At 42.5% G+C, this 24,280-nt stretch overlaps 1 protein-coding gene across 1 annotated transcript in view; it reads right to left on the reverse strand.

The window, feature by feature from the left end:
- Positions 1 to 818: 818 nt before the first annotated feature.
- Positions 819 to 24,280, reverse strand: part of LOC126215079 (V-type proton ATPase subunit F 1) — a 30,543-nt gene continuing 7,081 nt past the window's right edge. Inside the window, exons 4-5 of the mRNA XM_049941728.1 lie at positions 13,582 to 13,704; positions 819 to 1,468 (exon numbers count right to left, since the gene is read on the reverse strand). Of these exons, the coding sequence (XP_049797685.1) occupies positions 1,439 to 1,468; positions 13,582 to 13,704 (153 nt within the window). The 3' untranslated portion in view covers positions 819 to 1,438. The remainder of the gene's footprint in view (positions 1,469 to 13,581; positions 13,705 to 24,280) is intronic.

Raw genomic sequence — 24,280 nt, forward strand, 5'->3', positions numbered from 1 at the left:
TATCTCTACTGGTCCCTACTCCCATAGTAGCAGGCAAAAGTTGAATTCAGCACAGCAATTGCAGAGGTTCGCAGATAAACGAATATCACTGGTGCAATAAGAGATCTTCCAATAATCCCTCACACGATTGTGGTGTAAATGCGTTTGCTCGAGCTCAAATATTTTCCTTGCAAGAAAAATTGAAGCCACCAGTTTTCCACAAATATTAACATCATCATCATATCAGGAAATACAATTACATGACTTTGAAAGATGTCAAAGGTTAGCAAAGGATCTCAGTCGGTTCAGGCAGCCATTACCTGCTCACAATCAAAACTGAGAAGCGTCTACTGAAATTTGATGAAATGAATCAGACCTTGAAGAATTCAAGGCAGCTCTGCCAACAAACCCTACTCCCACATACAAGTCGACATGAATTGCATGACCTCTGCTCAGTACATGGCATACAGTGGCTGTACATTATGTAGTCAACAGGAGAGGATGAAAGGTATGTTTTCTGGTGCATTTAAATAACCAGAACATATCAGCTAAGAGAAATAACCCTGGAAAAAAAATCTTGGTCCTCCTAGAAAGGTGGCTGCGATATGGCTGGTAACCAGCTCTCAGAAAACACTCCTAATACCCCAAGATAGGTACCGTAACAGGTTATTTCACGTAATATCTGAAGAGGAGGAGGAGACTTTTGAGTGTAATCAGCACATAGCATATAACTGTGATAGTGCTATACTTGCATTTTACTTCATCTTTAACTTATGAAAGCCATCATAAAACCAGAAGGTAATGTGGCAATGTCACTTCAGAAGTAATACTACGATGAGTTGCGATTTGTTGGCTTAATTTTTTGTAATCATCAAATGTACCATTTACATAATATTATATAGGATGTTCAACAAATATCAATGATCACAACAATAATAATGTAAAAATAACTGCTCAGCTTCAGCAAACAAAGTATAAGAACTGTAGCTTTATATTTCTACATAAATGAACCATTCAACTTTAAATCATGTTCAACAAAGTATTCATTAAGTGTTAACAAGATATTAACATATTTTATGAATTGTTTCTGTCTGCTACCAATAGAACTCCATATTGTTACACATGATACAATCAACTTATTTCCAAATCATACTATAATACTGTGGGTAGCAGAGTTACAACCCTTATCACAACACAGGTCCCTAGCTTTTAAACTGAAACAGTATTACTTTTTGTCGATCCCACAATAAATAATGCATTTACACAGGACTGTACAACAGTCACACTACAAGACTGGAATGTGTTTGATATTCTAATTAGCTATTTATCCAACACCATTTTCATTTGAGCCTTAAATATAGTATATGCTTAATTAATTTTAAGCAATACAAGGCAGATACATGTAATTACATAAGGTAAAATGTAAATTATTCCATCTGGTATCTGCAATGCAATGATTTTACTTGAAGTCATCTGGGTTGAACATTCCCTGCAAAGAAAAGGCATATGTTAAAGCAAGAAGTTGTGAAAAATAAGCTCAGTTTGGTAACTGAAAATTATGAAAACAAAAACAATAGTTTAGAAAAAGAAGACTCTCTCTTCAAAGTTTAATATGCTGGGGTGACAGTAGTGATGCACAAATCAAAGATCTTTATAAACCAATGGTCACTAGCAGCACAATAGGGCTCATCACAATATCTGTGAGCCATAACAGTAATTCCAAGTAAAGTAATTCTTAAATTTTTTAATTTATCATGACTAGATCATGGCCTTCAGCTCCTATGAATGACAGACTCTATTGCAAATCCGTTCCCCCCCCCCCCCCCCTTTCTTTTTTACCGAGTTTCTCAGTTTCTATGTGTACTTGTGGTGCAGCTATGTATGCACCTGAGGCACTGTTATGGGGATAATTATAATCCCATTAATGGTTGGAAAATGAGAAGTAACAATGTGTGTGTGTGTGTGTGTGTGTGTGTGATTTTTTTTTTTTGGCAAACAGGAATAAACAACACACAGCATGGTCATAAACACCATTTCCATCGTTTAAATGACGTACTGACATTAGAGTACCATTTCAATTGTTATTGCCCATCATGTTCCATGTAAATCAAAAATAAAATTAGTTTTACAATTTTAATCGGCGTGTAAGTGTTGACAAATCTAGTTAAAAAAAAAATTGTAAAGGATATTGTGGAGAAACGAAAGAAACGTGTTGACCTTCGAACAAAAATTAGAATAAACTGAAAGATTTGAAAAGGGAGAAACTGCTGCAAATGCTGATTATGGTGTTCAAATGCAGACTGTTTGGGACATTATAAAACGAATAAGCAGAAAATACAGGATTTTGTCAAGAAATGCAATTCAAATCCTGGACCATGCACACGAAAAAGCATTAAGGGATTTACTTTTGATGAATTAAATGCTGCTCCTTTCAACTTTTTAGCCAAAAACAAGCAGGTGTCATCCTTTCATACATACCAAACAAACTTTTTTCATGAAGCTCTAGGGTTTGAGGGCAAATTTAATGCCTCATCAGTATGGCTAACCAGATTCATATGACATCATAAGTTTTACGAGCTTACTGTGGTAGGAGAGAAACTTAGTTCAATGTTGTAACAGCTGATTCCTTCCGAGAAGAGTTCCAAACATTTGTGGAAGAGGAGAATATCACATCATCATCATCATCATCATCATCATCATCATGTAAGACTGATTATGCCTTTCAGCGTTCAGTCTGGAGCATAGTCCTCCTTATAAAATTCCTCCATGATCCCCTATTCAGTGCTAAGATTGGTGCCTCTTCTGATGTTAAGCCTATTACTTCAAAATCATTCATAACCGAATCCAGGTACCTTCTCCTTGGTCTGCCCCGACTCCTCCTACCCTCTACTGCTGAACCCACGAGTCTCTTGGATAACCTTGCTTCTCCCATGCGTGTAACATGACCCCACCATCTAAGCCTGTTCGCCCTGACTGCTACATCAATAGAGTTCATTCCCAGTTTTTCTTTGATTTCCTCATTGTGGACACCCTCCTGCCATTGTTCCCATCTACTAGTACCTGCAATCATCCTAGCTACTTTCATATCCGTAACCTCAACCTTATTGATAAGGTAACCTGAATCCACCCAGCTTTCGCTCCCATACAACAACGTTGGTCGAAATATTGAACGGTGCACAGATAACTTAGTCTTGGTACTGACTTCCTTCTTGCAGAAGAGAATAGATCGTAGCTGAGCGCTCACTGCATTAGCTTTGCTACACCTCACTTCCAGTTCTTTCACTATGTTGCCATCCTGTGAGAATATGCATCCTAAGTACTTGAAACTGTCCACCTGTTCTAACTTTGTTCCTCCAATTTGGCACTCAATCCGTTTATATCTCTTTCCCACTGACATTACTTTCATTTTGCAGATGCTAATCTTCATACCATAGTCCTTACACTTCTGATCTAGCTCTGAAATATTACTTTGCAAACTTTCAATCGAATCTGCTCATCACAACTACGTCATCCGCATATGCGAGACTGCTTATTTTGTGTTCACATATCTTAATCTCACCCAGGCAGTCTACTGTTTTCAACATATGATCCATAAATAATATGAAACAACAGTGGAGACAGGTTGCAGCCTTGTCTTATCCCTGAAACTACTCTCAACCATGAACTCAATTTACCGTCAATTTTGCTGCCTGACTATCCATGTAAAGACCTTTAATTGCTTGCAAAAGTTTGCCTCCTATTCCATAATCTCGTAGAACAGACAATAACTTCCTCCTAGGAACCCAGTCATATGCCTTTTCTAGATCTATAAACCATAGATACAATTCCCTGTTCCACTCTTAGCATTTCTCCATTATTTGCCGTAAGCTAAAGATCGTCCTGACAACCTCAACTAATACTCACACTTCCTTTTCAACAATACCCGAGACCCACAACGCTGATTAAAGAGATACCTAGTAAAAACTGCCAACAGTTTCCTTGCTTTTAAAAGTGAAGTTCATGCTCCTGGACATATGCTGTCTAAAGAAAACATTACTATTTTGTGCACCCTTAATGCTTCTGGTAACCACAAAGTGAAACTGCTACTGATTGGGGGGAAAGAAAGAGCATTCAAGGATATCACAGCTAAGGATCTTCCTGTGGATTAAACAGTCATAAAGGAGCACAGACTGATAGTGAAATTTTCAAAAACTGGTTCTACGCACACAATGTATCCCTAGTTCGATGATCTCTAGAAGAGAAAGGATTGCCACAGAATGCAGTTCTACTGCTTGATAATGTCTCTTCACATCTTGATCAGAAGATTCTCGTATCTGACGATGGTCTCATCCCAACTACGTTCTTACCTCTTAAACTGTCTGCTGTAATAAGGCCAAAGGACCAATGCATAAATGCATCAATAAAACGGTATTACCAGGCTGGTCTACTGAGAATACTATTTGATGAGAATGATTGTGGAGGAACATTCTTCCACATATAGAAGAAAGTGGTTTTCAAGGTTTCAGTGATGAAAAATAACAACTATGCACTGACAATGGCTCCAACTAGTTTTGAAAGTGTCGATGACTGAAATTTGAATGAGTGTCTGAAGCCACAATGCATGTGAACCCAGTTTCTAGTATACGAGTGACACCAAAATTGTGACTGTTGCTTCACAACAAAACAAAGAGGAGAGTGAATGTGAATGTGTGGGTGAAGACAGTGACCTTGTCAGTCACTGTACCGTACTGCAATGTGTTGATATTCTTCTAGATCATATGGGCTGAGGGGGATTTTTGTAAAATGATATAATTGCTGCAAGAAAAATTCAAAATTCCATGTGAAAAATGTGTACTACTCTCAGAACCAGATCAACATCACAGACTACTTTAAGAAGTAAACTGGCCTGTACCTACGCACAGATCTCGGATAAACTTACAGACAAGGCTTGAGGGCGAGTTAACAAGAAAGAAAGGCAGACAAAAATGTGGAAGAGAGAGTTATTTTGATAAAAGGGTGGGGCATTTACAGAAGTTGGAAAGCAGTAAATCATTCCAATTGGTTCCCAATACAGAAAAGACTATGCATATACAGGCTGTTTCAAAATGAATAAACGGGTTTTAAGGCTTTGTAACATTATTATATTTAACTTACAATTATAAATAATACATCAAGTGAAAGAGAAACTATAACACTTTTTCTTAAAAGTGTTCAAGGTCTGAACCATGAGTTGATATGCGAGTTCTTCCAAAACCTTGATCTCTGTGTGTATATCAATTGTTGCAACGATGCTGTTTCTGAAGTCAGAGAGATCAGCTGGCAGCTGAGACATATACACATCATCCTTTATGAATCCCCAAAGGAATGGGGTAAGAACGTGTGTGAACATGAAGGTCATATAAAATGAGCTCTTTCATCCAGTGCCTTGCGGCCAATCCAGTGGTCGCGTACAACGTTATTTAACCAGTTGCGTGCTGAGTTATGCCAGTGAGATGGCGCACCATTTTGCTGCCAAATAAAATTCTGTGGTTCAGCTTCTTCCAGTTGAGGAGAGTGTCATAGTACTAGAGCATTAAGATGAGAAACACCAGTTACAGTTACTTCATCGAAAAAGTTGAGGAGTCTCATTGCAACTGTACCACCTCATGAGGATATGCTAACCCACAGATACACACAGTACATATGTCCACATTTCCATTTAGGTGAAATGTCGATTCACCACCGAAGACAACACGATCTAGAAAATCTTCATCTCATGCAGCAAAATTTCGTTTGTGAAGTTGGTACGTAGTCTGTAGGCACGTAGTCTGTAGGCTTTAGAGCTTGTAACAACTGCGAACGACAAGGACAAACTGATTTCTTGGGTCTATGCGTGATAGATTCTCACTTGTTTATGATTTTTTTCATTCATTCTTGGTTGTTCCATACTCTTCCCTCTCTGCACGGGTATACAAACAAATCTGAGTTGCTCTTTCATTTGATGTGTTATTTATAACTGTAAGTTGAATGTAATAAATGCTACCAAGCCTTAAAACCTGTACATTCATTTTGAAACACCCTGTATTACGTAAGTCTGCAGACTTTGCTGCCATTATCATTGAAAGTAAAAGCTTCCGGTTTGTTAGGCCCAGTCACATTCTTCTTCAATTTCTTGTACACAAATGACATTTTAACCACCGAATTTCTACTAAACACTCAGATATCAAACTTTCATAAGATGGTTTTAATATGAGATATATGTGGCTCGGTGGGTAAGTGTTATATTACCAATGCAAAGATCTGACGTTCAGACTTCAACTGGTCCAGGGATTTGTTGCTTCTTTCACCTCTAACAAACAACTATCTGTAAAAAGCAACAAGCTGCACTGTGGCCTGGAGTTCAAAATACATTCTGGGTCATCCTCTAACTGTCTGGGAAAGTCACTGCAAATTACAAAGAAAAACGACATATCACCTCTCATGAGCACCTTGCTTAGTAAAGCACTGGTGTCCACACTGACCTTTCGATTGAGGATGGCCATTCATTTGTAAAGGTTAAGCTTAAACGACAAATGCCAACTCATAACAGGTAGCACGAAACCCACGTTGTTCGATAAACTTATAAAGTGGCCGGACTTATAGACCCCAACTGGCAAAGAGCTGGTTACGAACATACTGAAGCTTAAATGTACCTTCAATGCCACACCTCATTTGGAGCTTCCGGTGAACCTGGAAAACTTACATCCTGCGAAAGTTTCCTGAACAAAGAACTCGAGCCCCTGCACAACTATCATCCACCACGGGAGATATCCAGTGCAGAGAACGAGATGGACGATTTGGAAAGGCCTGAACTGCATCAGAGTGAGCAAGGCACCAGTGAATACGATGTCAGATGTGACTGAAGAATATCGGGATACGGAACACCTCATGACCCGTCCCAACTGCCCCAGTAAATGCACCCTTGACAAATTATGCAAGGAAGCACTCATGTAGTCCAATTATGGACCACAAAACATTTGACCTCTGGCTAGAATAAACTAAAGTTTACATTGTACATAGATAGAACGGTTTGCAGAAGTTTCTTCATCTCACTAAAATCACAATTTTATCATCTCATTACATGAAATCTCATTACATAAGTTACTGGTTTAATGTACAGAAGGCTCATCAATGTAAGTAATATAATTAAGGCATACAATGTGTAAAAAAAATCTTAATTTACAACATTTGTACAAGTTTATCAGATTACTCTACAAAGGAAGATTTATGACCTTTTAACGATTCTGTGACTGAATAATCAAATTTTTGCACAAGGTTGACATGTTATTTCCTTTCAGCAAATCTAATTCCATACTGTCAATGTTTTCACCTAAAATCTATTATAAATTTTCATAACCACTTACTGTGGAATGTGGTGTTAGAGTTTTTAATGTATGAGACAGTAAGACAAAATTATCTTTTTTCTAATATCATATATATGTTGAAAATTGCTTGCATACAGATAAACAGTTCATAAGTACAGAGGGGACAAAAATGTGTCTTACAATTGACTGTATACACTATCCCAATTACTTATTTTATGTCTTTCAAGACATTGTTCGATATGACAACTGGCATGCAATAGTAAATCAACAACTGGAAGAGTAGAATGAACACCATTTTCAGCTGGTTACTAAGGAGTGTACTTAGTAGAGCAGACTGTACCTATTCTAAAACTACACATACAGCCACAGCGTGCAAACCAGTGTTCAATGCATGGCAAATTGTACTTAGTATTAGGGTTTCCCCTTCTTCCATTTGCACAAGAAGAATGACTGCTCAGGAGCCTGTGTGTGCAGCACAATTTGTGCAATGTTTTCTCCACAGTCCTTACAGGAGGAATGAATAAAGAGCTGTAGTATATTCCTAGATTCCTTACTTAACACTTTTCTTAAAAATTTGATAGGTAGGCTTTTGCACGATACTCTTCAATAGTCTGTCAATTTGGATTTTTCAGCATTTCACTGACACCCTTCCACAGATCAACGAACCTGTCACCATTTGTGTTGCTCTTCTTTGCAATACATGCAGGTACACTGTCTGACAAACAATGTGAACCACACACAAGACACAGTCAGATGCCCATGTAACTTCGTACATGTACATACTGTCAGCAGGTATGTAAACTGATTCCAGAATGCTGGACTCCTCTGTGACAGGTAAAATGGCCACCAGAATGCATTAGCATTTTTCACATTTAGTGCTGTTACTGGACTCAGTGGGCTATATAAGGGATGTGACAGAATCAGATGTCAAGTGATCACTGTGAAAGACACACAAAGGCCACGTACTAATGTGAGATAGCAGTATCAGCACTCGACAGAGCTTGAAAAATGGCCCGATTGTGGGTCTCCATTCGGCGAGTTGCCCACTGTTCGCTGCATGGTAAGGTCAGGGCAGATATACTTACAAAGATTGTGGTCGACCACAAGGGATGATCACCATATCGTGCACCGAGCACATCTTAACCATTTTACAGCTGTGCCTTCCATCCGAGAACGAGTAATGGACTCCTTGCAACATTCTAAGTCATCCTGCACCACTGTTTGGAGACTATCAGTAGTCAGACTAGACAACCGCAATCACACATGCAGGCTGCCGCTTGCAGCACAATACAAATGGCTGAGCTCAGAGTGATTCTGTGACTGGGAAGCAAGGACTGGTAATGAATGTTGATACGTTGTGTATAATGAAGAATCCCAGTTCTGTAGTACCCTGGATGACCACTATCCGAGAGTGTGGCAGCAACCTGCAGAGGTGTCTCATTCATCAGTGTTTCGTGTCTTTATGAACCTTCTGTCTGATGCTGAGGTGCTCCCTCAGCCAACTAGATTCCCTTATCTATCTTTGATAGAACACGTGACACCGGTTCGGACATCAACATTGCAGTGCCAATATCTGGGATATTGAGTACTAGTTACGACAGTTGTTGGCCAGCTTACCTCAGACAGGATACAACTGCTTTATGATGCCCTTACCATCAAACTGGTACACACATCAAAGCCAGAGAGAACAATGTCACACTGATAAAGTGGGACCACACTGCCATGTTCTCTGTAAATCTAATGTGATTTGTAATCTCTGAAATAACATCACATACCATCTCAGCCCACAAAGTTTCCTCATCCCCTTGTGGGTGTTTCACATTTTTCTTATCGGTAGTGTATGAAAGACATCAAAACAGTTATCTGGCAACATGCTGGGTCCCATCTCACCCTGGTGTTGAATAACTTGCCCTTCCCCAATTGATCCCTATTTCCTTCAAGAGGAGGAATCTAATACACTCATGCTCATAAATTAAGGATAATGCTGACACAAGGTGAAACAATGCTCTGGTGGGCGGTTTGTGGGTTTAAATCACCTCGGGGTATGACCATGTGGTGCATTTGACCTGCGGTCGTCGCACAGTGGCGCTGGCAGCAGTCCACATACGCAGAGGTGTGTTGATGCATGTCAGAGTATGGTGCAGCGGGTAAGTGTGCAGATGTTTTCAGGCGTGCTAATGGTGACTGTGTGTTGAAAATGGCTCAAAGAACACACATTGGTGACGTTATGAGGCGTAGAATACTAGGGCGACTGGTGGCTGATCAAACACAGCAGGTCTTAGCACGGGCCCTCCGTGTGCCACAAAGTGTGATCAAGATTATGGCAACGATTCCAGCTGACAGGAAACTTGTCCAGGCACTACAGTATGGGACGTCCACAGCGTACAACACCACAAGAAGACCGATATCTCATCATCAGTGCCCGCAGACGGTCACGGAGTACTGCAGGTAGCCTTGCTCGGGGCCTCACCACAGTCACTGGAACAGTTGTCTCCAGACACACGGTCTACAGATAACTGAACAGACATGTTTCAAATAACTTCCGGGAATTCAGCCAGGTAACACTTTCAGCGACCACCGATATTTCGGCGGGAGAACACCCCGCCATTTTCAAGGCAAACTGCAACGGACAGGCGGCGTGCATGCAAATTTAATACCTCGGTTCTGCGACAGAAGCAGGAAAGATAACACACACACTGAACACTAGTGCCACCAAAGATGACCAAAGTCAGAGCTATCGATAGTGAGACTATGAATTCACAGGTGAGGCAGCATTGACTCTGTTCCTCTGTTTTTTGACAAGGGAGAGAGCCGGATTCCAAACAGAGTTTAAACAGAAACCTCCATCCCTGTTAACGAGGTTGCTCGCTAGTTTAATCTCAACTGCCTCCTTAATGACACTGTCCCAATAGCTGGACGTGCATGCCAATATCTCGGTGTTATTATATAACATGGGGTGACCAGTATCCAAGCAATGTTCGGCAATAGCAGATCTATTTGGCTGCTGTAATCGTGTGTGCCGTTTATGCTCAGTACATCTGTCCTCCACGGTCCTGATAGTTTGACCAATATATGCCATACCGCAGCTACAGGGAATACGATACACACCTGCCTTACGCAATCCAAGATCATCCTTAACGGAACTCAAAAGTGCTCTAATTTTAGATGGAGGTCGGAAAACACATTTCACATCGTATTTCCGTAAAATACGACCGATCTTATTGGACGTGTTTCCTACGTAAGGCAAAAAGGCAGTAGACTTAGGTGTTGACTCAGAATTATCATCAATCACCCGATGTACAGTTGGTCGATAGCGCAACGCACGTTCAATCTGTCTATCACTATAACCATTTTGACGAAATGTAACTTCAAGATGGGACAGCTCAGCTGGCAAAGTCTCAGCGTCAGAAACGACATGTGCCCTGTGTACCAAGGTACGAAGTACCCCTTCACGCTGAACCGAATGGTGACAACTATTAGCTTGTAAGTACAAATCGGTGTGAGTACGTTTCCTGTAGACTGCATGTCCCAATGATCCATCATCCTTCCTCCTAACCAACACGTCGAGAAAGGGAAGGCAACCATCCTCTTCCACCTCCATCGTAAAACGAATGTTCGGGTGGATCGAGTTCAGATGTTCTAGAAAGACATTCAAATTCTCCCTACCGTGAGGCCAAACAACGAAGGTATCGTCAACGTATCTAAAGAAACAGGCGGGTTTTAAAGGTGCCGACTCCAATGCACGTTCCTCGAAGTCTTCCATAAATAAATTTGCGATCACAGGAGACAACGGACTACCCATCGCAACTCCATCTGTCTGCTCGTAATACTGGTCATTAAATAAAAAGTAAGTGGATGTCAACACATGCCTAAAGAGATTAGTTAAATCAGTACCAAACCTGGCTTCAATTAACCGCAACGAATCAGACAGAGGAACACGAGTGAAGAGAGAGACCACATCGAAACTCACTAAAATATCAGAGTCATTCAGCCTAGCTCTGACTTTGGTCATCTTTGGTGGCACTAGTGTTCAGTGTGTGTGTTATCTTTCCTGCTTCTGTCGCAGAACCGAGGTATTAAATTTGCATGCACGCCGCCTGTCCGTTGCAGTTTGCCTTGAAAATGGCGGGGTGTTCTCCCGCCGAAATATCGGCGGTCGCTGAAAGTGTTACCTGGCTGAATTCCCGGAAGTTATTTGAAAGTTGTATACGCCAGGAGAAACTCAGGTGAACAGACATGGTTTATTCACCCGGAGACCTGCGAGGTGCATTCCACTGACCCCCGTTCGCAGGAGAGCCCGTAAAGCCTGATGTCAAGTAAACAGTACATGGTCATTGGAACAGTGGTCCCACGTAATGTTCACGGACGAGTCCAGATATAGTCTGAACAGTGATTCTCACAGGGTTGTCATCTGGTGTGAACCAGGAACCAGATACCAACCTCTTAATGTCCTTGAAAGGGCCCTGTATAGAGGTCGTGGTTTGATGGTGTGGGGTGGGATTACGACTGGTGCACATACACCCCTGCATGTCTTTGACAGAGGAACTGTAACAGGTCAGGTGTATCGGGACGTCATTTTGCACCAGTATGTCCGCCTTTTCAGGGGTGCAGTGGGTCCCACCTTCCTCCTGATGCATGATAATGCACGGCCCCACTGAGCTGCCATTGTGGAGGGGTACCTTGAAAACGAAGATATCAGGCAAATGGAGTGGCCTGCCTGTTCTCCAGACCTAAACCCCATCGAGCACATCTGGGATGCTCTCAGTCGACGTATCACTGCACGTCTTCAAACCCCCAGGACACTTCAGGAGCTCAGACAGGCACTGGTGCAAGAATGGGAGGCTATACCCGAGCAGCTACTCAACCACCTGATGCAGAGTAAGCCAACCCATTGTGCGGCCTGTGTACGTGTGCATGGTGATCATACCCCATATTGATGTTGGGGTACATGCGAAGGAAACAGTGGCATTTTGTAACACATGCGTTTCGGGATGGTTTTCTCAACTTATCACCAATAATGTAGACTTACAGATATGTGTCACGTGTGTTCCCTATGTGCCCATGCTATTAGTGCCAGTTTTGTGTAGTGCCATGTTGTGTGGCACCACATTCTGCAATTATCCTTAATTTATGACCACAAGTGTAGTTCCATGAGTTAGGATAATTTTTGGCACTTTTACAGAGTGTTGGGAACAATCAAATGAAAACAATCGATTCAGACGGTTGTTGGAAAACAGTCGACTCATTCGCTTGTAGCTTTACGTCTCAGCTGAATTATTGATTCACTCTTGACTGAAACCAGTCTATGTATGGGAGCAACCAAATGGAAAACAAGTGAATCAGTTGGTTCTAGCTTTATATATCAGTTGGATTATTATACATTCATTTCTTCTAAGTGAAACCAGTCCACGGGAGCAACCAAATGAAAACAGTTGGCACAAACCTTCGGTGTTTTTCATACCATGTTTCAAGTGAAAAATGCCTCCGAGCATCGTGCATGTTACATGTCAGTATACTGTTGCTGCCAGGGCCAGGGTTGCAACAGGTGCAAGGAGGTGGCGTGGAGGCCAGTCACCGCCAGCATAGGTCCCGGGAATGCTGCGCTGCACTCTCGCTGGCTGCAACCCTAGTCCTGGCAGCACCAGGAGGCGGCTACGGTGGCAGCGTCATGTGCCTGCCCTAACGACCGTCACCATCATGGAAAAGGGTGAAAAAGTAGGGGAGTGAAATCACTCGATCCAGAGACTGAGTGAAAACATCCATATAACTGGTGAAAGTGAAGATATTTGTGTCAGTCAATTGTCTCACATTGGATGAAACCACTCAAACCAGACAAGTGAGTGAAAACATTCACATAGTTGACATGGCCACAGAGACACTCTCATTCGGCTGTTTCATTCGAGTGAAAAAACCAACTGAAAAAAAAGTTAACTGGGCAGTCGGTTCTTGAAAACAGTCAGTTGTCCCATCACTACTTTTATGTGTATTTATCAGGAGCTGTAAAAATTTTGTGTCTCGGGTGTAAGTCTATCTCATAATTTTACAAGAATACTAAAAGACATATTGCATGCTATAACACTAATAACTGAAATTCTATTGATATTGTAAATAACACTTCACAAATGAGGTATTAATTATGAAAGGACACTAAAAATAATCTGGAAACCGTTAGCAGCTAAGGTAATCATTTAAAATATCCACACACGATGAACAGTTATGTGGATAAATAAACACACAGTGAAACTTCGAGAAAGTTGCCACTCGCAAAACTTTGGCTTACCCTCGCCCTTCGCAATATCGAGTCTTTGGTGGCATCGTAAGGATGATCCTTGGACGGTATCTCAAGAACAGCTGGAACGGGCTGCGAGTGGCTGTCAATTACGTGTCGAATCATCTCGGCAATCTGGAGAATGTACATAAATGGTCTCAGATTCCTTAATGTGATGCACTTTACAGTGTTGTGGCTAAGTGCGAGTGAAGGTTAGTGGGAAAAAAAAGGACTGGAGAGGGGGAGGGTAAATTACATGAAAAAGCTTAAAACCTAAATAAATTTGAGACAGTCCTGTAGATATTTACGTATCATTTACTTTTCAATGTATCCTATTAAGTTATTTATTGCAGAAAGACGATACACACCATACACAACAAATGCCAGCATACAACAGATGACCAAATTCAGACGTTATCAATAGTGAAATATTAACCGACAATGGGTTAACAGGCAGCACTAACCCTGTCCTTCCGGGAACTCAGAGAGAGCACAATTTCAAGCAATTTTATGCTTAAACTTAGATCTCTATCTCTAAGGTCACTTGCTCATTTAATCTCAACAGCTTCTTTGTTAACAGCACAACAGTAACTGTAAATAAGAGCCGGAAACTGTGTTGTTACATTCCATCAAATGAGTGACACTGAGGCAATTTTCTGCAATCACAGTTGCCATGCACAGCAATCTCTCATTGCACTTGTACCTTCAAAATAATTAGGTGGTCCGAGTCTTAATTCACTCATTTACTGTGTTTGAATATGACCGGTTTGATGCAGCTCACCACAGTTTCCCTCTCTTCAGCACAGAGTACAAGTGTAGCACTTACATTTACACCCAACGTTGTTCAATAGAAGTTGGACAGTTGATGAGAAAATCTGCTGCCTTGCCTTGCCTTGCCTCTCTCTCTCTCTCAATGCACTGTACTACATTAAAAATAAAGACACAGCTTTGATAAAAGCTGCTGCTTTCTCAGCTATGTTAATTTGACAGCTGAAATTTCCTGGCAGCTTAAAACTTTGTGCCATACTGGGATTCAAACCTGGGACCTTTGCCTTTTACAGGGAAGGGTTCTGCTGATTGAGCTTTCCAAGCACAGCTCCCAACCTGACCTCAAAGCTTTACGTCCACTGGTACCTTATCCTTATCTTCTACCTTACAAACTTGGAAATTAAATTCTGGGAACCCCCCCCCCCCCCCACTCACACACACACCCTCCCCTACATTGTTGCAGAGCCATGTGCCTGCAATAGCCTTTGTTTCAAGATTGCTAATCCCACAAGGTATGTAGAAAATCATGGAAAGGTCTGGGAGGTATGATATGAGGTACTGGCTGTGAATGTGGGCGTGCTTGAATAGCTAAGTCTCCACAGCATTTACTGCTAAAGTCAAAGGTCGCAGGTTCAGTCCAGTCCAACACACAGTTTTAATCTCCCATTAAGTTTCAAATCAGTGCACACTCCCCTACAGTGTGAAAATTCATTCTGGAAACTTAATAGCTGCTCAAGGAAAGCTGTAGAACTGTAAAGAAACTAATTAAAGACATTAATTTGATACCACACCTAACTAATGGTGATGCAAGTACATCTTGTAAGTTACAGGCTAACACGAATATTATATGGCCGATACCTCGAGAAGCTCCTTTGGGCCGAAATAAAAGCTTCTATAGGTTATATCAAGTAACTAAAGAATTTTCTGTGTCACTGTGGCTCTGCTTCGCACCACTTCATGCAGTTCATTCACTTTTTTTTTTCTTTCTTTTATTAAAAATACGGTACAAACAATAAGTTCTTGCAGTCTGTGTGACTAAATTTTAATAACTCAGTTCAAAGCAGCTTTTCTCAACATAGTTTGACCATTAACCCCTTGTTTGCAATACCTGCTATTATGTTTTTATATTAACTCCGCCATAATTACAATGTGGAGTTATTTTGTTAAATGTTCTTGAAATTAAAAACACTAACTGGTGCAAAAATAAACCATCTACTTTCATTGCATCTGAGTAAGACTAGTTATTTCTGAGAAATGTTAAAATATACATTTTCAGTACTAGCTGCAAATGAACAGCTTCACTTGGGCTTTTTTCCATTTATTTTTGAACTGGAAAAAGAGTGCAATTAATCATTTTACCTGCATAGTATTTAACTTATGCAAATTATGTTATTATGAACTACAGTTGGTATTTTGCTTTGGAGACAAAGACAAATAAGTTTTGTAATCTGCCAAGCACAAGAACACACACTGTGCAGTTGTTTGTGCGAGAAACACAATTCTAATTCTCATAAATTCATTCCACAACATTGGTATGATGGCCCTTGTCCTTTATTGATAGTCAAACTATATGTTAAATTTATCATAAAATGGAGCCGTTTACAACTAAACAGTACAAAAATTGACTTGCCTTTTTCTTTTACAGTTAATACAGCCACTTCTACGCTGTTTTTTTGCTAGACTTTTTGTGAGGGCATACTGAGAACATTGATACAATTTCAGAATTCTGTTGGAAAGTTTAAGATTTTGTCTTGATCCATATTGTATCCTTGGATTTAAATATCCCCCCCCCCCCCCCCCCTCCCACCATTCTCATAATATGTATTCACTGATTTTATTGTTGAACTACATAAATTTTCTGTCACTAAAACTGTTTGTTCACACAATCTTTCATTGTTTACATGGTTCCAGTCTATATACCAATGCACTTTCTCAATGAGTTGCTCCTGTGTCTTGACCACACTGCACAACTCATCAGTTAATACAAATTAGACAAATCCTTCCTCTCTCTCTCTCTCTCTCTCTCTCTCTCTCTCTCTCTCTCTCTCTCTCTCTCTCATCTGCAACAACTTCATGCCGTGGGCTCCCTGTCACCAATCGTCCTCCATACAGTCTCAACTTGGTGCCATCCGAGTTTCATCTGTTTCTCAAACTTAAAGAACACTTTCAAGGACTTCATTTTCATAGTGATGATGTGGCTCCAGTAGAGGTCAACATTCTACAGTGACAGTACCAACAAACTGGTCTCTCATTGGCAGAAATATATAGTCAGGATGACAAAGGTGAGAAATAAATATGTACAATGTTAATAAAGTTTGTTTTATTTAAAAACTTTTAAGAATTTTCATGTACAGGAGAGTAAGAAACAGTCTGCAAAGGTTGTACGGATGTTGCTGGAGAGGTTTTTGCTGAGAAACAATTGCTAAGAAAAAAATTTTGCATGTTGCAACATTTCTGAGTTAATTAACATTGAAGTTAGCCAATCAGGCCATTGAACGCACAAATTTAAGTGGCCTGCCAGAGATGGTTTCATCAAATACGTTCTTCATTTGGTTTCCTACTACTGAACAAGACAGCAATACAAGAAATGGACATGGGGTTGCACCATGTTGAGACTGTATGGAGGACAACTGGTGACAGGGACCCACAGCATGAACCTGAACCAAAGGCTGAGCAGCCTTGTGCACTGTCATCTACGCAATGAGAACAACAGACATTAAATGTATCTAGTGGCTTGTTTGAATTGGCACGTGCAATGGCCCAAATGGCTGATTTCACAGCTAATCAATTTGGAAAAGACATAACATACAGAATTTTTTTTGTTAACAATTATTTCTTAGCATAACCTACTCTACAACACCTTTACAAGCTTTTCAGACTGTTTCTGACCACCCTGTTATTGATTTGTTTTTCAAGCTCATAATTTATCTGAAATCAGATCATTACCATATATGAAAAAGTGGCTGAATAACTATAAAGAGGTAGTTATACTGTCAAATGACGGCAACAGCCGAAACCTGAGATAAGAATTTTTTTTCCATTGTCCATGTAACAGTGAAACATAGTCAACCAACATTTAAGGTGAAAGTCACTGTGCCACATTGCCACTTGTGCACACTGGTGTGATTACATCTAGTCACCAGCTAACAGGCTGTCCAAGAAGAAAATCCTATTCATATTAGTCACTATGTAGTCAGTTTGTTTAGGAGGATTGATACTCAGAGCTCTTTTAATGCTCTTCCTTATTAATGACAATATTATGATGAAAATAACAGGCTGCGGGTCGATCAAAGCGTCCGATCCCACCCGTCGGCTTTGACCCGTGACGTAAGGCTGTTGTGGTGTGTGACGTCACGACGGCGCGGAATTTAGTTTGTGAGGGTGGTGTGTTTGTAGGTGTCGTTTTGATGGGATCGGTGGTGCTCTCTGGTGGTGTGTTAGGTGAGGTTTTTGGTTTAGTTTGCGAGTGTGGCATCATGTGTGAATTTTGGTAAATTGCTTTTTTTTATGTCTTTGGGAGGTATGGATATGACTGACAGGGCCAACAGTTTTCGGTTGTCTCTAATAAAATTTCTTCAACTATTCGGATTTTTGGATGAAGTCGTGAAGTGTTCAGTATGTTGTGAAGAAATGAGGCTTACTTAAAGTTCTGGCATCTCGGACCAGGGACGTCTGTATGTGAAGATGTCTTAAGGATAACAGGTCAAGGGAATGTTTGATCCCAATGTGTGGCTGTTGATATTGGTATCGGGAGATGTTTTTGAGCTGTATAGGTCAAGGGTGTTAGGTCCTAATTTATGGGATCGGGAGCTGCTCTTGAGCTATATAGGTCAAGGGAAGTGTCCGATTCCAGATGATAATAGTGTTTAGTGGTATTTGGGGAGTTTTGTGAAGTCGGTTTTTTTCATCGTTTAGCGTGGTTTTGTACGGGGTTGGGTGTCTAAATTTGTTTACCACAGGATCAACGTAGCCCAGCTTTAACCAACACTTTTTCGCCTTTTTTCACAACAGATCTCCAGTTACTTTCTCCAGTTATTTTCATTTTCATCTCAACCTCATGTTACACTTTCCACCTTCAATACCATGTCACCCTCACAACACCCCCACAACGACCCCATTAAGTTTTATTTACATTCCCTCCGCAAACATGCCTTCACCCTAGCCAGATTACGCTCGCATATTTTATTTTCTCAGGCTTGTCTGACATTTGGCATTACCCCCAAAGGCCTCACACTTAAAGTTCCCATCTCTGGCTGCAACCCTTCTTTCCATCAGTCCCTATACCAGTTCCAAACTGAACAATCCATTGCCCTCACCCACCTAATCCTTCACCTACACATCAACTCAGCCAATGAACACACCCGTCAACTCCTATCCTTAATAAAAGTCCTCAATCTCTCCTCTCCCACATCCACACCGGCTGTTCAGAGCATCCTCCTACAGGCCAACCGCAAATTAGAACAGCATGCCACCCTTCACCTCAAAAAACTATCCAATCTCCTGGTTTCCCACCTCCGTAAAGGCAACTCACTCACCCTTCACAACCTTCCCAGCAAACCTCAACCTCCTCTCATTGCACACAAACCCAGTCTCTCCCATCTACTCAACCTCCCACTTCCAGCTCCACTCCCTCCAAAACCTCAAAATTCCAATCAACACAATCTGGAACCACAACACCCTAATTCAGTAGTTAACCTTTCCTCCAAACCTCTCTCCCAATCCGAAACCTCTGTCCTATCCAAAGGCCTCACCTTCAGCCCCACTCCCAGATTCAACCAAACAGCCCTCGTCAACGATTTACTGTCCTACGAGTCTCTCTGCTGGAAGTATCACTTTGCCACGAAGAAAAATGATCCTAATCCTACTCCTAATGATCCAGCTCCCCAAGACACTATCCAAATTGAAACCTGCCTGGAACAGTTCCGTCCTCCGTCACAGCGGGACCCACCTCCTCTTCCTCAAAATCACCCTCTCCAAACCTTCCAGGAATTTCTGACTTCCAGCCTTGCCTCTCAATCCTTCTTAAAAAACCTTAATCCTACTCCCAACATCACCACTGCTGAAGCCCAGGCTATCCGTGATCCGAAGGCTGACCGGTCCATCGTCATCCTTCCGGCGGACAAGGGTTCCACGACCGTGGTACTTGATCATCGGGAGTATGTGGCTGAGGGACTGCGTCAGCTTTCAGACAACACCACATACAAAGTTTGCCAAGGTAATCCCATTCCTGATGTCCAGGCGGAGCTTCAAGGAATCCTCAGAACCTTAGGCCCCCTACAAAACCTTTCACCTGACTCCATCAACCTCCTGACCCCACCGACACCCCTACCTTCTACCTTCTTCCTAAAATTCACAAACCCAATCATCCCGGCCGCTCCATTGTAGCTGGTTACCAAGCCCCCACAGAACGTATCTCCGCCTACGTAGATCAACACCTTCAACCCATTACATGCAGCCTCCCATCCATCATCAAAGACACCAACCACTTCCTCGAATGCCTGGAATCCTTACCCAATCCGTTACCCCCGGAAACCATCCTTGTAACCATTGATGCCACTTCCTTATACACAAATATCCCGCACGTCCAGGGCCTCGCTGCGATGGAGCACTTCCTTTCACGCCGATCACCTGCCACCCTACCTAAAACCTCTTTCCTCATTACCTTAGCCAGCTTCATCCTGACCCACAACTTCTTCACTTTTCAAGGTCAGACATACCAACAATTAAAGGGAACAGCCATGGGTACCAGGATGGCCCCCTCATACGCCAACCTATTCATGGGTCGCTTAGAGGAAGCCTTCTTGGTTACCCAAGCCTGCCAACCCAAAGTTTGGTACAGATTTATTGATGACATCTTCATGATCTGGACTCACAGTGAAGAAGAACTCCAGAATTTCCTCTCCAACCTCAACTCCTTTGGTTCCATCAGATTCACCTGGTCCTACTCCAAATCCCATGCCACTTTCCTTGATGTTGACCTCCACCTGTCCAATGGCCAGCTTCACACGTCCGTCCACATCAAACCCACCAACAAGCAACAGTACCTCCATTACGACAGCTGCCACCCATTTTACATCAAATGGTCCCTTCCCTACAGCCTAGGTCTTCGTGGCAAACGAATCTGCTCCAGTCCGGAATCCCTGAAGCATTACACCAACAACCTGACAACAGCTTTCGCATCCCGCAACTACCCTCCCGACCTGGTATAGAAGCAAATAACCAGAGCCACTTCCTCATCCCCTCAAACCCAGAACCTCCCACAGAAGAACCACAAAAGTGCCCCACTTGTGACAGGATACTTTCCGGGACTGGATCAGATTCTGAATGTGGCTCTCCAGCAGGGATACGACTTCCTCAAATCCTGCCCTGAAATGAGATCCATCATTCATGAAATCCTCCCCACTCCACCAAGAGTGTCTTTCCGCCGTCCACCTAACCTTCGTAACCTCTTAGTTCATCCCTATGAAATCCCCAAACCACCTTCCCTACCCTCTGGCTCCTACCCTTGTAACCGCCCCCGGTGTAAAACCTGTCCCATGCACCCTCCCACCACCACCTACTCCAGTCCTGTAACCCGGAAGGTGTACACGATCAAAGGCAGAGCCACGTGTGAAAGCACCCACGTGATCTACCAACTGACCTGCCTACAATGTGATGCATTCTATGTGGGAATGACCAGCAACAAACTGTCCATTCGCATGAATGGACACAGGCAGACAGTGTTTGTTGGTAATGAGGATCACCCTGTGGCTAAACATGCCTTGGTGCACAGCCAGCACATCTTGGCGCAGTGTTACACCGTCCGGGTTATCTGGATACTTCCCACTAACACCAACCTATCCGAACTCCAGAGATGGGAACTTGCTCTTGAATATATCCTCTCTTCCCGTTATCCACCAAGCCTCAATCTCCGCTAATTTCAAGTTGCCACCACTCATACCTCACCTGTCATTCAACAACATCTTTGCCTCTGCACTTCTGCCTCGACTGACATCTCTGCCCAAACTCTTTGTCTTTAAATATGTCTGCTTGTGTCTGTATATGTGTGGATGGATGTGTGTGTGCGCCAGTGTATACCCGTCCTTTTTTCCCCCTAAGGTAAGTCTTTCCGCTCCCAGGATTGGAATGACTCCTTACCCTCTCCCTTAAAACCCACATCCTTTCGTCTTTCCCTCTCCTTCCCTCTTTCCTGATGAGGCAACAGTTTGTTGCGAAAGCTTGAATTTTGTGTGTATGTTTGTGTTTGTTTGTGTGTGTATCGACGTGCCAGCGCTTTCGTTTGGAAAGTCACATCATCTTTGTTTTCAGATTTGTTTATATTTAGTTTGTCCCCACCCAAAAAACCCCTATTTCCTGCACTTGTCCCGTTAGTGCCATTAGGCTTTTTGTGGAACGTGTGTGTGTGTGTTTTTCGATGTATTTTCATGTGATTTGAGACTTTCTCGGCGTATTCCATTCGTGAAATCTTCTCGGGTGATCAGCAGAGTAAAGGCGTCGTCTTCTCGCAACGTTTCGAAGGGTTTCGTACCCATCATCTTCAAGCGAAGTGTCGAGATGCTGTGTTGCGCGGTCCTATAAAGGCTCCTGGTGCGCGAACACATACGGGTCACCAGGCAGGAGTTAGATAAGAACGCAAGGATGCTGCTTACTCAACACCTTCGATTGGCATCCTATCTCCCACCACACACATGGGAGTGGATCGACGGAAACACATATGCAAGCAGTGAGATCCACAAGAGAAAAGCCACGGAAAAACAATGTGGCAAGTTCACCAGACTGTCTGGAGCCCGGCAACATGCCGACCACACAACCAATGCCAAGACTGTCATCAATCTGGCAGGCAAAGAACTGGACGAGACCACAATATCAGTGCTGTCGAGAGGACTTAACTTTGCTCCAGTACCCAGGACACTACCTAAGCGAGACATTATCAGCAGCATCGAGCAAGCCGTGCGCGGCCTCCCTACGGAGGCAGCTGAGGAAGTTAGGAGAGAGACGTGCAGGGTCCTGGAGAAGGCAAAAATGCCCAAGAACAACATAACGTCTGCTGAATGGAAGGCTCTTAAGGCCCTACGTGAGGATGAGGACACTGTCGTTCTAGCTGCTGACAAAGGCAATGCCACGGTGATACTGAGGAAAGAAGATTATTGGCAGAAGATAAACTCACTGCTACAAGATACTGCCTACAAGCAACTGGACAAGGACACGACAGCTTCCGTGACTCGCAAGACCATCGCCTTGCTCAATGACTCTGGACTGGAAAAGGACGTCATCAGGAAGCTGTACCCCAGAGCACCGGCACCACCACGGCTATATGGGCTCCCTAAGATCCACAAAGACGGAGTTCCATTGCGACCCATAGTGAGCACCATCAACTCACCGACATATGGTTTAGCCAAGTACCTAGCACAACTGCTCAAACCGATCGTGGGTCACTGTGAGCACCATGTCAAGAACTCGGCGGAGTTTGTGAAGGTACTACAAGGCTTTCGCCTGGATAAAGAAGATCTTCTTGTCAGCTTTGACGTCACCTCACTCTTCACACGAGTACCGCTGGAAGACTCCCTAGCGCTGCTCGAAACACGCTTTAGTGAGGACACAATAAAGCTGTTCCGGCATGTGTTAACAAACACCATTTGCGTTCCATCCATTACCAGTTCCTTGCACAGACATGGCCAAAGAAAATCTGGCAATAAATCCCATCCATCTGTGTGCTCCTTGAAACATAGAAGCCTCGGCGGTTGGCTGTGGTGATAAAGTTATACTTTTACATACTTTAAAGACAGAAGGCCTAAATGCTCTTTACTAATTTTTTAAACAATTCTAATTTGTTATTACATTGAACGCAAGACGTACGCTCCATTGACCGGAGGCCATAGAGTATGAAACAGTTTTTTTTGTTCGTAACGCAATGCATTGCGTCACCACTGTGTGACGTCACTTCTCTGCCTTGCCTTAGCACTGGCGCTGTCTCAAGGTCATGGGCCTTCTGTCTTTAAAGTATGTAAAAGTATAACTTTATCACCACAGCCAACCGCCGAGGCTTCTATGTTTCAAGGAGCACACAGATGGATGGGATTTATTGCCAGATTTTCTTTGGCCATGTCTGTGCAAGGAACTGGTAATGGATGGATTACTATTGCTTTTGTACGTACTTCTGATGCTAAAAGGAGTTCTTTGGATTCATTTGCTACGAGAGATGTTGTCGCTTGGAAGACATTCAATATTATTCATCAGTCTAACAAGTCGTATGGAGGAAGTTATCTTTCAAGTGATGAACCTTTAGTTTTAAGAAGTTAATCTTTACATGGAGCACTTTGAAGACATAGCCCTGGACACCGCCCCATTGAAACCTAAAGCCTTTTACAGATATGTGGATGACACTTTTGTCGTGTGGCCACATGGCAGAGAGAACCTGCAAGACTTCCTGCGACATCTCAACAGCATACACAGCAACATACAATTCACCATGGAGGTGGAAGAAAACGGAAGCTTGCCCTTCCTTGACATTCTAATCAAGAGGCACCCTGATGGCACCTTGGGTCACGCTGTGTATAGGAAGAAGACACATACGGATTTATACCTTCATGCACAGAGTTGCCACCACCCAGCACAACGCAACTCAGTGCTTAACACACTTGTGCACAGGGCCAAGTCTATCTGTGATGATGACAGCCAACCTGCAGAGTTACAACACCTAAGGAAGACCTTCCGCAGCAACGGTTATAATGAGACGCAAATCTCGCACGCCCTACACAAGAGCAGGAAGGTAGACACACCAGAAGAAGAAGATGAGACCAGATGCCTGGCATTTCTACCATACGCGGGACCGCCAACAGCCAAGATTGCCTGCATTCTGGAGAAACACAACATCAAGACAATTTTTCATGCCCCAAGTAAAATTAAGGACATACTTGGCTCAGTCAAAGACCACCTAGGACTG

The sequence above is a fragment of the Schistocerca nitens genome, chromosome 12 (genome assembly GCF_023898315.1).
Source record: "Schistocerca nitens isolate TAMUIC-IGC-003100 chromosome 12, iqSchNite1.1, whole genome shotgun sequence".
In the NCBI taxonomy this organism is placed as follows: domain Eukaryota; kingdom Metazoa; phylum Arthropoda; class Insecta; order Orthoptera; family Acrididae; genus Schistocerca; species Schistocerca nitens.